This window comes from Panthera leo, chromosome D3 (genome assembly GCF_018350215.1).
Source record: "Panthera leo isolate Ple1 chromosome D3, P.leo_Ple1_pat1.1, whole genome shotgun sequence".
Classification (NCBI taxonomy): Eukaryota; Metazoa; Chordata; class Mammalia; order Carnivora; family Felidae; genus Panthera; species Panthera leo.
The window spans coordinates 67,056,168-67,068,533 of NC_056690.1; the positions used below are offsets into that span (position 1 = coordinate 67,056,168).

Below are 12,366 nucleotides of genomic sequence, written 5' to 3' on the forward strand. Positions count from 1 at the left end.
AGTTCCTTTTGGAGGCAATGATAAAGTTGTAAAAAGGTGTGGTCACACAACTCTGTGAATTTAACAAAAACCAATGAGTTGTACACTTTGAATGAGTGAACTGTGTGGGCTATGTGTTGAATTGTGTCCCCCACAAAAAAAGTTATGCTGGAGTCCTGACCCTCAGTACCTCAAAATGGGGCCTTATTTGGAGATAGAATCTTTACAAGTAATCAAGTTAAAATGAGGCCATTAATGTGGGCCCTAATCCAATATAAATAGTGTCCTTAGACAGGCATGGAGGGGAGACAATGTGAGTGAGGTGACATAGGGTGAAGACGGCCACCAATAAGCCAGAGAGAGACCTGGAGTAGATCCTCCTCAGAGCCCTTAGAGAGCGCCAACCCTCCAGACACCCTGACTTCAGACTTACGGCCTCCACGTCATGAGAAAATACGTTTCCGTTGTTTAAGTCTCCCCATTTGTGGAACATTTTCACAGCAGCCCTTGCAAACTACATGTGAATTATGTCTCAATAAACGTTCTACCATAAAACAAACTGTCCGCTATCTACAAGAAACTCACTTCAAAGGTAATGGCATGGGTTGAAAGGAAAACTATTCTAGGCACTTGCAATGGTGTGGTTAAAAAAACCCAAAGATTCTAGCCCTCGTGGAAATTACATTCTAGTGGAGTAGTTGAGTGTAACAAGGAATGTGGGTCAAGTGGCTGGGAAAAGCAGTCAACCAAGCAAGGTCACAGCTACATTTGCATTTCCAGGGCAGAGAGAAGAGGAGGAGTTCCTGAAAAAGTCAGAAATAAGAATTGTGTTGTCACAAAAACCAAGGAATGGAAGGGACTGTGTCAAACGCAGATGTTGACAAGTCAAGTCCAACTTTGACGATTACATGCACGTTTTGACTTCGGTAAGAATAATCTCAGGAGTGTGATGGCAGCTGAGCTTTCATTGTGTCAACTACTTGCCAGCTCCCTTAAGATGTTATTCCTGTCATTCGTCTGTTGCATGAACTTTACCAAAACCCAACCCTGAATAATAGACTTTACCAATGAGCACTGCTGAGAAGTCCTACAGAAAAATGTATGCCATTGCCAAGTCTATTGTCCATTATAGTTACCATTTGTCACTATATAAAATTGTTACAATATTACTGCTTATATTCCCCGTGCTATATTTTTCATCCCTAACTTGTAACTGGAACTTTGTGCTTCTTAATCCTCCTCGACTGTATCGTCCATGCCGGCACACCCTCCCCTCTGGCAACCACCAGTTTGTTGTATTTGTTTGTTTTTTGGTTTTTTAGATCCCACATGTGAAATCATATGGTATTTTTCCTTCTCTTCTTTCACTTGGTAGAATACCTTCTAGGACCTTCCATGTTGCTGCAAATGTAAGATTTTATAATTTTTATGGCTGCATAATATTGTTGTGTGTGTGTATGTACACACTTCATCCATGCATCTATTAAATCTATCTGTTGAAAGTCACTTAGGCTGCTTCCATATCTTGGCTATTATAAATCATGCTACAACAAACATAGATGCGCATATATCTTTTTGAATCCATGTTCTCATTTCCTTCAAGCAAATACCCACAAGTGGAATTGCTGGATCGTACGGTCTTATTTTTGATTTTTTGAAGATCCTCCATAATGTTTTCCACAGTGGCTGTGCCAATTTACATTCCCATGAACAGTGCACAGAAGTTCCCTTTTCTCCACACCCTTGCTAACACTTGTTATTTCTATCTCTATTGTCCTTGCATCTCTTGGTTCTCAAAAACATAAAAGCAAAACCATTAGATGAAAACTTCAAACTCTCTGCTATCCAACTGACACACCTGTGTGCATACCCATCCCTCATATGCCTGATAGGGATCCCAGCTTCTCCCTCTTGCTTAAGAATCTAGATGTACCAATGATCTTGGCCAACCCCTACTGCACCACCCACATTCACCTCTCCCTCTCTACGGACTGCATCCCACTGTCCAGTTGGCACTTAAACAGGAGACTCAAGTTTTTCCCATCTTAAAAAAAAGATTCCCTCAACCATACACGTTTCTGTTGCTAGAGCCTCACCCTCAATCAGAGCCAGCTGCGTTGTCTACACTTGCACACTTCATGTCTGTACTTTGCAGTCCTCACCCCACTGCAACCTAGATTTACCCTCATCGTGCCGCTGAAATTGTTCTTGGTGAAATTAGTAGATATGGCCTGGTTGAGAAAACCAGGGAAAGACAGAGATTATCATAACTCTTAAATTCTAAGATAGACGCATATTCACTCCTCCCCCACATTGTACGAGGCTACATCTTACTAAAGTCAATGGGATTGAAAGCAAGGGGGCATAGTTTAATTAGGTTTTTGTTTACATGAAGCCGTTACAATTAAGTATAGATTCAATCAAACACGGTGTTTCTGAAATTCATTTTTTCTTAATGGATACTTTTTACGTTATAGGAGCTATTAACTCCACTGACTACTCTCTTCTTGAAATACTCTATGGTTTTGGGCTCTCTGGTATCATTCCCGATTTCCTTTCTACCACAGGTGCTTCTTCTCAATCTCCTTGTGTTCCTTTTCTAGAACTTCTCTCACTGACTTCTCTGGTTGGGCTCTTACACCTCCGTGGTTTCAGTACTACCAGTGTGTTTTAGGATACACCTATTGCTCATCTAATGGCATGTGGGCATGACTTCCAGAGACATCTGGAACTGACGTTAACTGATTCTTGTTCCAATTCCAAAGTACAGAGTCCCGCGATGACTTGGGTCGTTGTTGGCCTTCAGAGACTATAGCTGATAAACCAGAATTACATCTATGATTGTACAGTGTAACTCAGTGCGGTGTACCTGACCCGGATGAGTGGTCCTAAGTACATAGATTACACACAGAATTTCCCCAGTTGTATATACACACAGGAGGCTGTGTCTGCACACATATCCTCAGTGTGCACTGCCCTACCAGTTCCCCATTCCCGGGGCTTTTCCCTGTAAGATTCTGGAGTCTAGGTCACTGCACTGACTTCCTCCCAAATCCCAAGCACCTGTCACCTCCACCTTCTGCCCCAAATGTGTACCTCCTGTTTTCCTCTCTTGGTGAACGTCTGCTGCTTACGTATTAAATCAGTTCCAGTCAGCACAAGTCAAGTACAAACGGTTACCCACCATTTCTTCATTTACGAATATTTATTGAGCACCTACTTTGCACCACACACCTTGTTAGGCTCTGGGATGCAAGTGAAAGGAGATCACCCCTGCCCTCACGGAGCTTACAATCTAGTAAGGGAAACAGACAACACACAGTGAACCAACACGTAAAATAAGCACAGGTTGTGGCAAGTGCCATGTAGAATTATAAATGGGGTGATGTGTTAGGAAATACGTACTGTTTAGGCAGAACGACCACGGACGGCCTGGGGTGGCAGAAGCTGGACTTGAAGCCCACCTCCCCACTCACAAGGGGGCCACAGGCAAGTCACTCAGCCTCTCACGATGTGTTCGCACACTTGTAAAATGGAGAACAATCGTACCAAACTCAACGAACGCTGCTGTTAATGACCGTGAGAACACCTCCATCCTTCGCACGTCTTTACAGGGCCCTTCACGATTTCTTGCATTCCTAATACTCCTTAGCAGACGTCCAGCTATTCTGAACATTTGCCATCGTCTTGACAGCTCCTCCACTCCCATGGTCCTACTTGTGCGACACGTCCATGAAATCAATTCGTGGCCCCGTCTACACGCTACTGCAGCACCCTGTATTTTGCCTTGTACCACTGCACTGTAATCTCCCTACTTCACTCATCTTCATTCTACTCAAGCACAGCTTTGGTGAAGGGTATCTCTCCTGTGTTCTGAGAACCTGATATAATGCCTGGCATGTAACAATACCACCTAATATTGGATAACTGAGATTCTGTTGGCCAAAAGCAGCGGTAGAGAGGTGAAAGGCAGGCAGGAAAGAGGAAGTGTGATGGAGGAAGGTCCTGAGGATGACAAAAGGAGACAAGAGTCAAAAAGCCCATGTGGCTGAATTGGCCTTTGGGCCCACCTCATCCTCAGACTGGAATGAAGGAGAAAGAAAGTGGGCACACATGGAGACAAAATCGTGCTGACATACTGAATCTTCGAGTGCATCAGGAAATAAGGTCATCTGCAGACACAGGTGCGGTTTGAGAGTAGTCACACTTGTGATAATTGACAAGAATGGGCAAAAGGAACATGCGATGTCAAATCAAAGCATGAATAGATGACCCTGAAAGAGGGGTCTGAGGATATGTTTGTGGCTGTAATAATGAAAGGAGGAGCCTAAGACAGACAAGAAATACAGAGAAAATACAAGTGGTGAGATAGTGGCCGGACATTTCAGTGGAAGAAACTGGAGGTAACCAAAAATCTTACAGGCTAGACTGTTGAATGGATCATCCAACAAAACGTTGAAGACTGAGAATAACTACAAAGTCAGAGACGGCAAGAAACACAGTGAGTCAGGAAGCGATGCCTTCAGCAAATCCAAGGTCACGATCAGGTTCCTTGGTAAGAGTAGAAGTACTAACAGTATAACCTTGGCATGGGCTACAAATGGGGCATATTTTTGTCAGAGGCCTTGGGAAAAATTATTTAGAAACTGTAACAGAGAAAGGGCAGCAACCACCCACCTCTTTAAGTTACGTGGAATGTGAGTGAACACAGCCCACACTGACGAGAGGTGCAGGGTATGGGTGACAAGGCAGTGAAGGGAAAATCCAAAGAAAAGGCTGAGACGCCGTGAGCATGGTTTAGCAAAAAGGGTTGATGGGCAACTGGGAGTGACCAGAATACCTACAGAATGAAGGCAAGTGGATGAAATGGCAGATGAAGGAAGGCTGCACATCTTAAAAGACTGCAGAAAAGCAAACATGAGCTTCGTGGACCCTTCCTTTTTGAAATCTTATGCTTACCATCAAACTCACTGTCTTTCCTAAACGACTATGCCCATTCTAACTGCCTCCTGTCTCTGTAAACAGCACCATTACCCTGGTTATCCAGGCTTGAGAAACGGACTCAGCCCCTACTCCTGTATCTATTCACGACACTGAATCTTGAGTCTTCCTTTGAAATGGCTCCAGTGTCCTCCTTCTATATTCCTGGGGCCATCACCTAAAATCAGTTCTCATGAACTTATGTCTAGATTCCCAAATAGCCTGATTAATGTCACTTCCATTTAATGAGGGCTTTTGACGTAGGTCCGTTTAAGACTTCCAAGTCCACTGAGAAACTTTCCTAAATCTAGTCCTTCATCTGTTAAATGTGGACAATACCTCTTTCCTTTGAAAGGCTATTGTAAGGAATGAGACACTTTTGTAAAATTCTTAGCACAACGTAGGTTAAGAATTCTTGATTTCTGAAAAGCTGATTACGAGCCCTTTGAAGCCTGGGACCAGATCTTTTATTCTACTCTATCCCATAAACACTTATAAAACATACTGAATATCTGAATAGTTTGACAAAGGCCAAAATAAGAGGCGTATTCTATTTTGTAACACAATATTCTTCTTCACTTAAAAGAGTTAAGCTTTGAGAACACAAGATGAAGGGAGCTTTAAAAGCCATTCTGAAATAAAAAGCAGTTTGGGAAATTATGTGGTATGCCAATCAAGAAAATAACACACCTTGAACATCTGAGGAAGCAATATTTTTCTTTCGCCAGAGCTGCCCTTAGAACACCAAGATGCCATTGGAAACACAAAAGAACACAAAGTGAAACAAGCAAAATTTGGCCCTTTCATTGTTTAGCCTTACCACTCTTCCAGTTTGGTTTGGACTGCCTTGGGCTCAGGAGATCCTACTGGCTTTGGGGGGCTCAGAAAACGCAAAATGGAGCCTACAGAAAGGAAAAAAGAAAGCTGGCTACTAAGGGCTGGCCCTAGGCACAAATGCTTTATTAAAAAAAAAAAAAAAAAAAGTCAAGACCTTCTAACTAGGGTGGAAAATACAGTCTTACAATGGACTTTCACAGGGCAAGTAAAACTATGCGAAAAATTACTTGGATATCTTAGGCAGGTGTTTCTGGAACATGTCAGGTAGATGTAGTTGAAACTGACACAGCCGGGGAACATCTTTGCCAACCATTTCCAAATCAGCCCCCGCTCACCAGGGTGGGGAGGGTTGAGGGTCATAGTGTGGATGCCGGCACTAAGGTAAACGGTGCATATTCTTGAAAAATATGGTTAAAGGGTTCTTCTCATATCATACGGTTGGAGTACAAATCAGTAAAATCATTTGGAAAAGTGACATGAGTCAAGAACTACAAAAGCGTTCATATCCTCGACCCAGAAATTCCACCTCTAGTAATTCGCCCTAAGGAAATAATTTATGCACAAAGACATTTGCTGTAACTTTATGAGATGCAATCTAAAATGCCCCATGGGGAAAGGTTACACAAATCATGGCACATCCATACAATGGAATATCAAGCAATTAATAAGAGTTGACAGTTTTTAATGACATGTAGACTGAGGAAAAAACCAAGATACAAATTATACCGAGAATGAATAAACCTATGTAAAAACATGTACAAGAAGCAAAGAGACTGGCAAGAATATGCAAAAATATCAAAGGGCTTTTTTTTCTTGGGTGATGTAATACAAGCAATTATTATTTTTCTTTATAAGCCTTCTGTATTGTCTAAAATTTCCAAAATGAGTGTGTATTACTGGCATAGACAAAAAAAACAAACATTATTGAATCAAGGATTAAAGAAGAATGGGCATTTTTATACAGCTTTATTTGTTCTGCTAGGAATTGGGAGTGTGGCTCCTAGTAACAAAAAAAGGGGGCCTACAAACCATTCATTTGACAGAAGCATCAGACTAAAAACAAAAACAAAAAATGGCAGAGAACTTCTTAAATTGTTTTCCCCAAGTTTCACCATATTCATGTGGAACTGCAGCAGAAAAGATGGTGAAGCGGGCCAAGCCAGCAATCACTGATCTTAATGACAGTTCCCACAGCACGTGGATCCAGGGCCACAAAACACATCAGACCCAAGTTTAAATGGCGCACTGTTCTGCATTTTTCAAAATGAAAAAAAATTAGGAAAACAAGTGTTTACTTAAAAAAAAAAAAAGAGGAAAAAAAGTAAATAGTTAAGTGCTTTTGTACCAATTAGGGGCTAGAGAGAAATAAAAAGCATATTTGAGAATTAAACTAATGGTTTGTAAGAATTAAATTTACTGAAAAAGACAAAACGTAACTAATGAATACTTATTAGAAGAAAAACAAACAAACTTGGTTACCAAGTGACACGTGTCCAGGACTGGTCTGAAGGCAGAATGCCTGAAAGGTCTAATCTCAAAGTCAAAATAGTCTCTGTTGAATACCATTCCACCTACAGTCCAACATTGTAACCTTTCTTCAAACTCCTTAAGATTCTACCCTAGAGAAACTTGTTTTACACCAAGAGTTATATGGCTCAACTTACGCTGTTACAACCCTCACCTAATCGTAGTATTTTCATCCTAGCTTTCCTGAAGCACGTTCTAAGATAAGTGCCACATAACCTGAATTTAGCTCTATTATTTCATTTGGCCATCTAATTATCCTGTGACACGTGCCAAGGATTTTTACCTTCTGGGCAGAAATGGACATAAAATCCTGAAGCGGCTCACCTTAGGGTCAGCAAGTTTGTGAATGTAAGCAGAGCTTAGCTGTGAAGCTATATTCAGCAGTGATTACAGTGTCAAGAGTCACCAAAGGCAAGAAAAGCCCTTCACATTTCTACACAGGAATAAAGACCAAAACTATAGGTTGCCTCAGTGTTTGTAAGAGGAGACTAGAAGCTGCAGTTCCCTTCCTTAAACAAGATAGTCCACATAAATACTGGTTGGCTGACAGCTAAGACAATGTCCTCTGAAACTGTATTACACTTGGTTAAGCAGCAATCTGGGCAAGCAAAACAAACTGCTGAAAAGTCAGGGTCTCGGTAAAAGTATTTGGTGACCATACGAAAAAAAAACAAAAATGAAAACGAAAAGAAACCATAATGGCTTAATGGATCATGCTGTTGTCAGAAGGCAAAAGCATAAAGAAAATACTCACCTTCAAAGATAACATACTAAAAGCCCAATCTTAAGATTATAAACTTAAAAATGTGTTTTTAAAAACATTAGTTGCCTGTATAAATTAAAATCTTCTACGTAATTTCAGTGTAAAGCACCAAAAATGAACACTAAAACTGTTCACATAAAATAGTAGAAAAGGAAACAAAGCAAAACTATAAAAGCACAGAGGTATTGGTTACAAGAACCAAGTACGTAAATGAACTTCTACGAGTATTTCCATTTACCTTATAAAACTCTGTAGTAGATTAAATGGGGGAGGGGGAGTCTGAGAATCTACAGGGTAGCAAAATGGTAACAAATATACATCATTTATTTATTAACAAATTATACCACACAAATCAGGGTTACGTTTTCTATCTGATTACAGAGTGAACAGAAATCGCGTCTGTCTTTCGAGCAGCAACAGAAAATTTTACTAGAAGAAATTCCCTACCTGGACCAAAAGATTGTAACACGGACTGGAGATCTGATGACTAAGCAAGTAAAATGGCCACCATGGCGCAACCGGGCAGGGAGACGTGGTTTTGTTTCTACGCTTTAATGGGAAGCAGCTCTCCAAAAGGGGGTAACACATTAAGTAAAGGGAAGATGTAGCCAAAGGGGGGGATGATGTAAGAAAATCACATGAAATTAAGTCTGTTTACAAAGAGAGCAGTGGCCCTGAAAACTTGAGGTGGTGTTGAGGAAAAAAAAAAAAAAAAAAAAAAAGAAAGAAAGAAAAAGAAAAGAAAAAGAAAACAAACCAAAAAACCCACAAAACAACAGAACAAAACAAACCCAAGCAGTGACAAATCAGCTTCTGGGAGTTACACCAGCCCTGAAGTAATGCGACTGTGTCCCTAGTCTAACTGACATTGGGAGACTCTTCATCTGGGCACTTTGGTTTGAGAAATCAGTTAGATTAAGTCATTTTGAAAAAGGGTTTTATTTTTCAAATAGACACAGCTAGGGAGAGAAACCTAAACATGAAGTATTAATTCCTTGAGAATTCAAAAATTTAGGAAGCCAAATGAAACAAAGGGAAATAGAAAATTTGGATAGAAATGTTTCTCTAAGGGTAAAACTCAGTCTCCTGAGGGATTTAAAATCAAGCACATTCTGAATGAGTGGTTTTCAAAGTGGGCTACAGGCCACTCTCCCCAAACCTTCCTTACTCAAATTCAAACATTTCTATTTCTGTTTGTCCTTTATGGTATCAGGAAAGATTGCCTTTTAAAAAAAAGGAAAAGGAAATCTGATGCAGTCCCCATGCCTTGCTATTGTGTTTTCTTTACGTTTGAAAATCATCACGGACACTGAAACTGTATTGGTGAGAAATAAAACCAGGGTCCTAAGCCATATTTGCATTCTTAGTGTTAGTAAAATCTGAAAAGGTTCAACAAGTATTTGTGTATTATTCTATAAAATAAATGAGCCAAAGAAGTTCCTAGGAAGAGATTAAACTCTTGTTATTCCCGCCGCCCCCCAATCTGGTCTTCTGCTGCCTCAAAGCTCTCGATATTTCTGGTCAGTGTGAACAAAATTCTAATGAACATTCTAGCCACATGTTACTCCAAAAACATTTCACTCAACATTCAACGGCTGCATAGAATTTCTTTTTCGAGAAGGCAAGCCCAATTTTATAGAGATCTCTAGAATGAGCACGTACAATTACCAAAAATAACACATGTTATGTCAGGGCAGAATCTGCATAGCGTTCTTTAGCACTATCATTGATAAAGAGCAGCCAAGTCCCAGAACTTCCCTCTGCAATTGCTAGCAAACAACATCAAAGTGTAAATGACAACCAGGGAAAATACACAACACAGGCCATTTCTCTTTGATGGCTGATATCAGGAAGAAAAGAGGAACCCAAGCTGTGGCCACTTATCAGGGTTTCATTACTTCAATGAAATGAACAAATCTCCGTGGAAAGGACTCATTCAGCAAACACGACTTCCTTCCATGTATCTTGCCTTCACATCAGGTTAAACAGAAGTTGCTGTCATTTTAGAATCATTGATTACATCTTTTTAGTTAGAAAAAAGTTTACTTGAATATTTACATAATTTTATTGCTGTTTATTACAACAAAAAAAATTTTTAACCGATGTGTATGCAGAATCCATCCAGTAACACATGAAACTGAAATCCATCTCTCGAGAAGATACAGTTATGGCCGAATGTATCTGATGCTCAGTACAGCATGAGTAAGAAAAATCCTCGCATGTCATTTGGTTCTTGCTGTAGTCATCTGCGTTCATCTCAGAAAGCAAAAGAATCCATTTGACGTTTCAATAAATAGCAAAGTAACCGTTACAAAAAAAATAGCTTCCACGGACCAGAGATCCAAGAAAGAACAGTTTTGATGAATGATTCCTAGAATCGAGGGAGTCCTCCTTTAGTCCAATGAGATGATGTCAGGAATGTTACTTCCACTGCTGGTTATGACCCCTGTCTCACTTCTGCTGCTGGATGAACTAACATGAGTACTGCTTTCATGGGGGCTGGTGGTGGTGACAGACGTACTGCTTGCTGTTAAGGGTGAGGTGAGACTATCCAAAAACATAGGAGGACAGTACTGCTTGAAACAAACAATGATGCCGATGAGGAAGAGGCTACATTGGTTTTAAATAAAGAGACTAGAAATTGTTAGATATGCATAAGTGATAGCCACATATTTAAACCCTAGTGGGATTTAGAATTTCTCAAAACTTCACATCTTCGGATGGAAGGTGGTATGATTTTAGCTATTTTACTGTTTAGTGAGTGCAGCATATTTTTGATTCTCTCAAGTCCTGCAGAATTTGTAGACCAAGTATACAGGTCCAAGTACAAAATGTCAACAACTACTAAGATTATTTAATAGTAAATACTGGCCCCACCATTATGACTCATACTTAACCTCAAAAAGAATTTGCTCACTAAATGCATTTATGCCAGCTTTAAAGCACATCATAAAGGCTAACAAATATTTATTTCTAATGGCATTAAGCAAAAATGCTAGTACAAAATTCAATAATTCTTTCAAAATTTAGTGTCAATCAGACTCTTTAGCAAGAATTTTAAGACTGATCAACTCAACAGTACCACTTGAATCCTTTAGACATACATGAAATGATACCTGTGTAATCAGGAGGAGAGCATTCATTCTAAAACAGACACCATACAGTAGCTAACTACCACAGGATACTCAGAACAGAGAATTATCCCACATAATCACAAAATTTGGGGACAAATCTGAAAGGAGATATAATCTTCCTTGTGGGGCTTGATACTGCCCCCCTTCAAGAATTCCGATTTCAAGTCTCCTTACCATCTTGATCGCTGACTCTCAAATTCAAACCTGAAGTTTTAACACTATAATATCGTCCAAGAGGAGTAGAGAGACAAGAGCTAAATACCGCCACGAAAATATTTAATGTGAGAAACAGCAGCACTGACTGATTTTAGTAAAGTAAGTGAGGACCAGTTATATACAAGAGGAGGAGTCCTAAAAATTTGTCTTCAGATCGACTATTTGAAAAAAGATCAGTAAGAATATTCAATCAGTGGTATCAATTCTATAAAGTATTCCAGCCTATCATTAGAGATACTAAGTTACCAAACAGTAACTTAAAACTGAAGTTTTTTTCACTACACGATCTTCCAAAAAATCTTAAAATGGCAACGACAGCCCCAGGCTCACGCTGCCAATCAGTGGAAGAGCAACGACCGAAATGTAGGCTGCCTGACAGAAAAAGTAGTTCAGTGTTTAGCATGGGTAACGGTCTTGGTTCATCCATAAAATAAACGTCATACACAAAGAGATCAAAGGGATACTGGTTAAGGGGGGAGAGCGTTTCGGGTGCTCTAAAGAGAGTAGACTTCTAAGGCATTAAACGTCTTTAAAATTGAATCAATTCTGATTTTCCGCTAAACAATCTGGAAAAAAGCCCAGAAACTTACATTTTATTTCTACTTCCTCTCAGGCAGTTTTTGACTGTCTAGTAGTAAAAAGGTACTCTCTTCATTTATAAGATGAATGCTAGATACCACAGTTCTGCTATCAATAGGCTCTACGAATTCTTGTCATACTCAGGGTGCAGCCATTTTACCTCTAACCATGTGTATCTAACCACGTGTATTGGCACGTATCTGCACAAAGGTAACAGGGCCTAAGGGGGGGGGGGTACTATGGAGGTAAAGGAGGACAAATCTAAGGATTCTAAGGAAAACGGAAGGCACAACCTTACCCTTCTACTGGCTTATCAAATAAGTTAGCCTGACACTAAGGATGCCAAATAGC

The 12,366-nt window shown here is 40.1% G+C and overlaps 1 protein-coding gene across 11 annotated transcripts in view; it reads right to left on the bottom strand.

Moving 5' to 3' along the window:
- Positions 1 to 554: 554 nt before the first annotated feature.
- The window catches only part of PIAS2 (protein inhibitor of activated STAT 2), a 105,054-nt gene continuing 93,242 nt past the window's right edge, over positions 555 to 12,366 (bottom strand). For 6 of the 11 annotated variants that reach the window (XM_042911227.1, XM_042911222.1, XM_042911225.1 and 3 more), the window contains exon 14: positions 6,684 to 10,662. In XM_042911227.1, the coding sequence (XP_042767161.1) occupies positions 10,480 to 10,662 (183 nt within the window). In that variant the 3' untranslated portion in view covers positions 6,684 to 10,479. Of the gene's footprint in view, positions 783 to 6,683; positions 10,697 to 12,366 lie in introns of those variants that run through there. The other 5 variants (XM_042911230.1, XM_042911223.1, XM_042911233.1 and 2 more) reach the window with 5 other exon arrangements.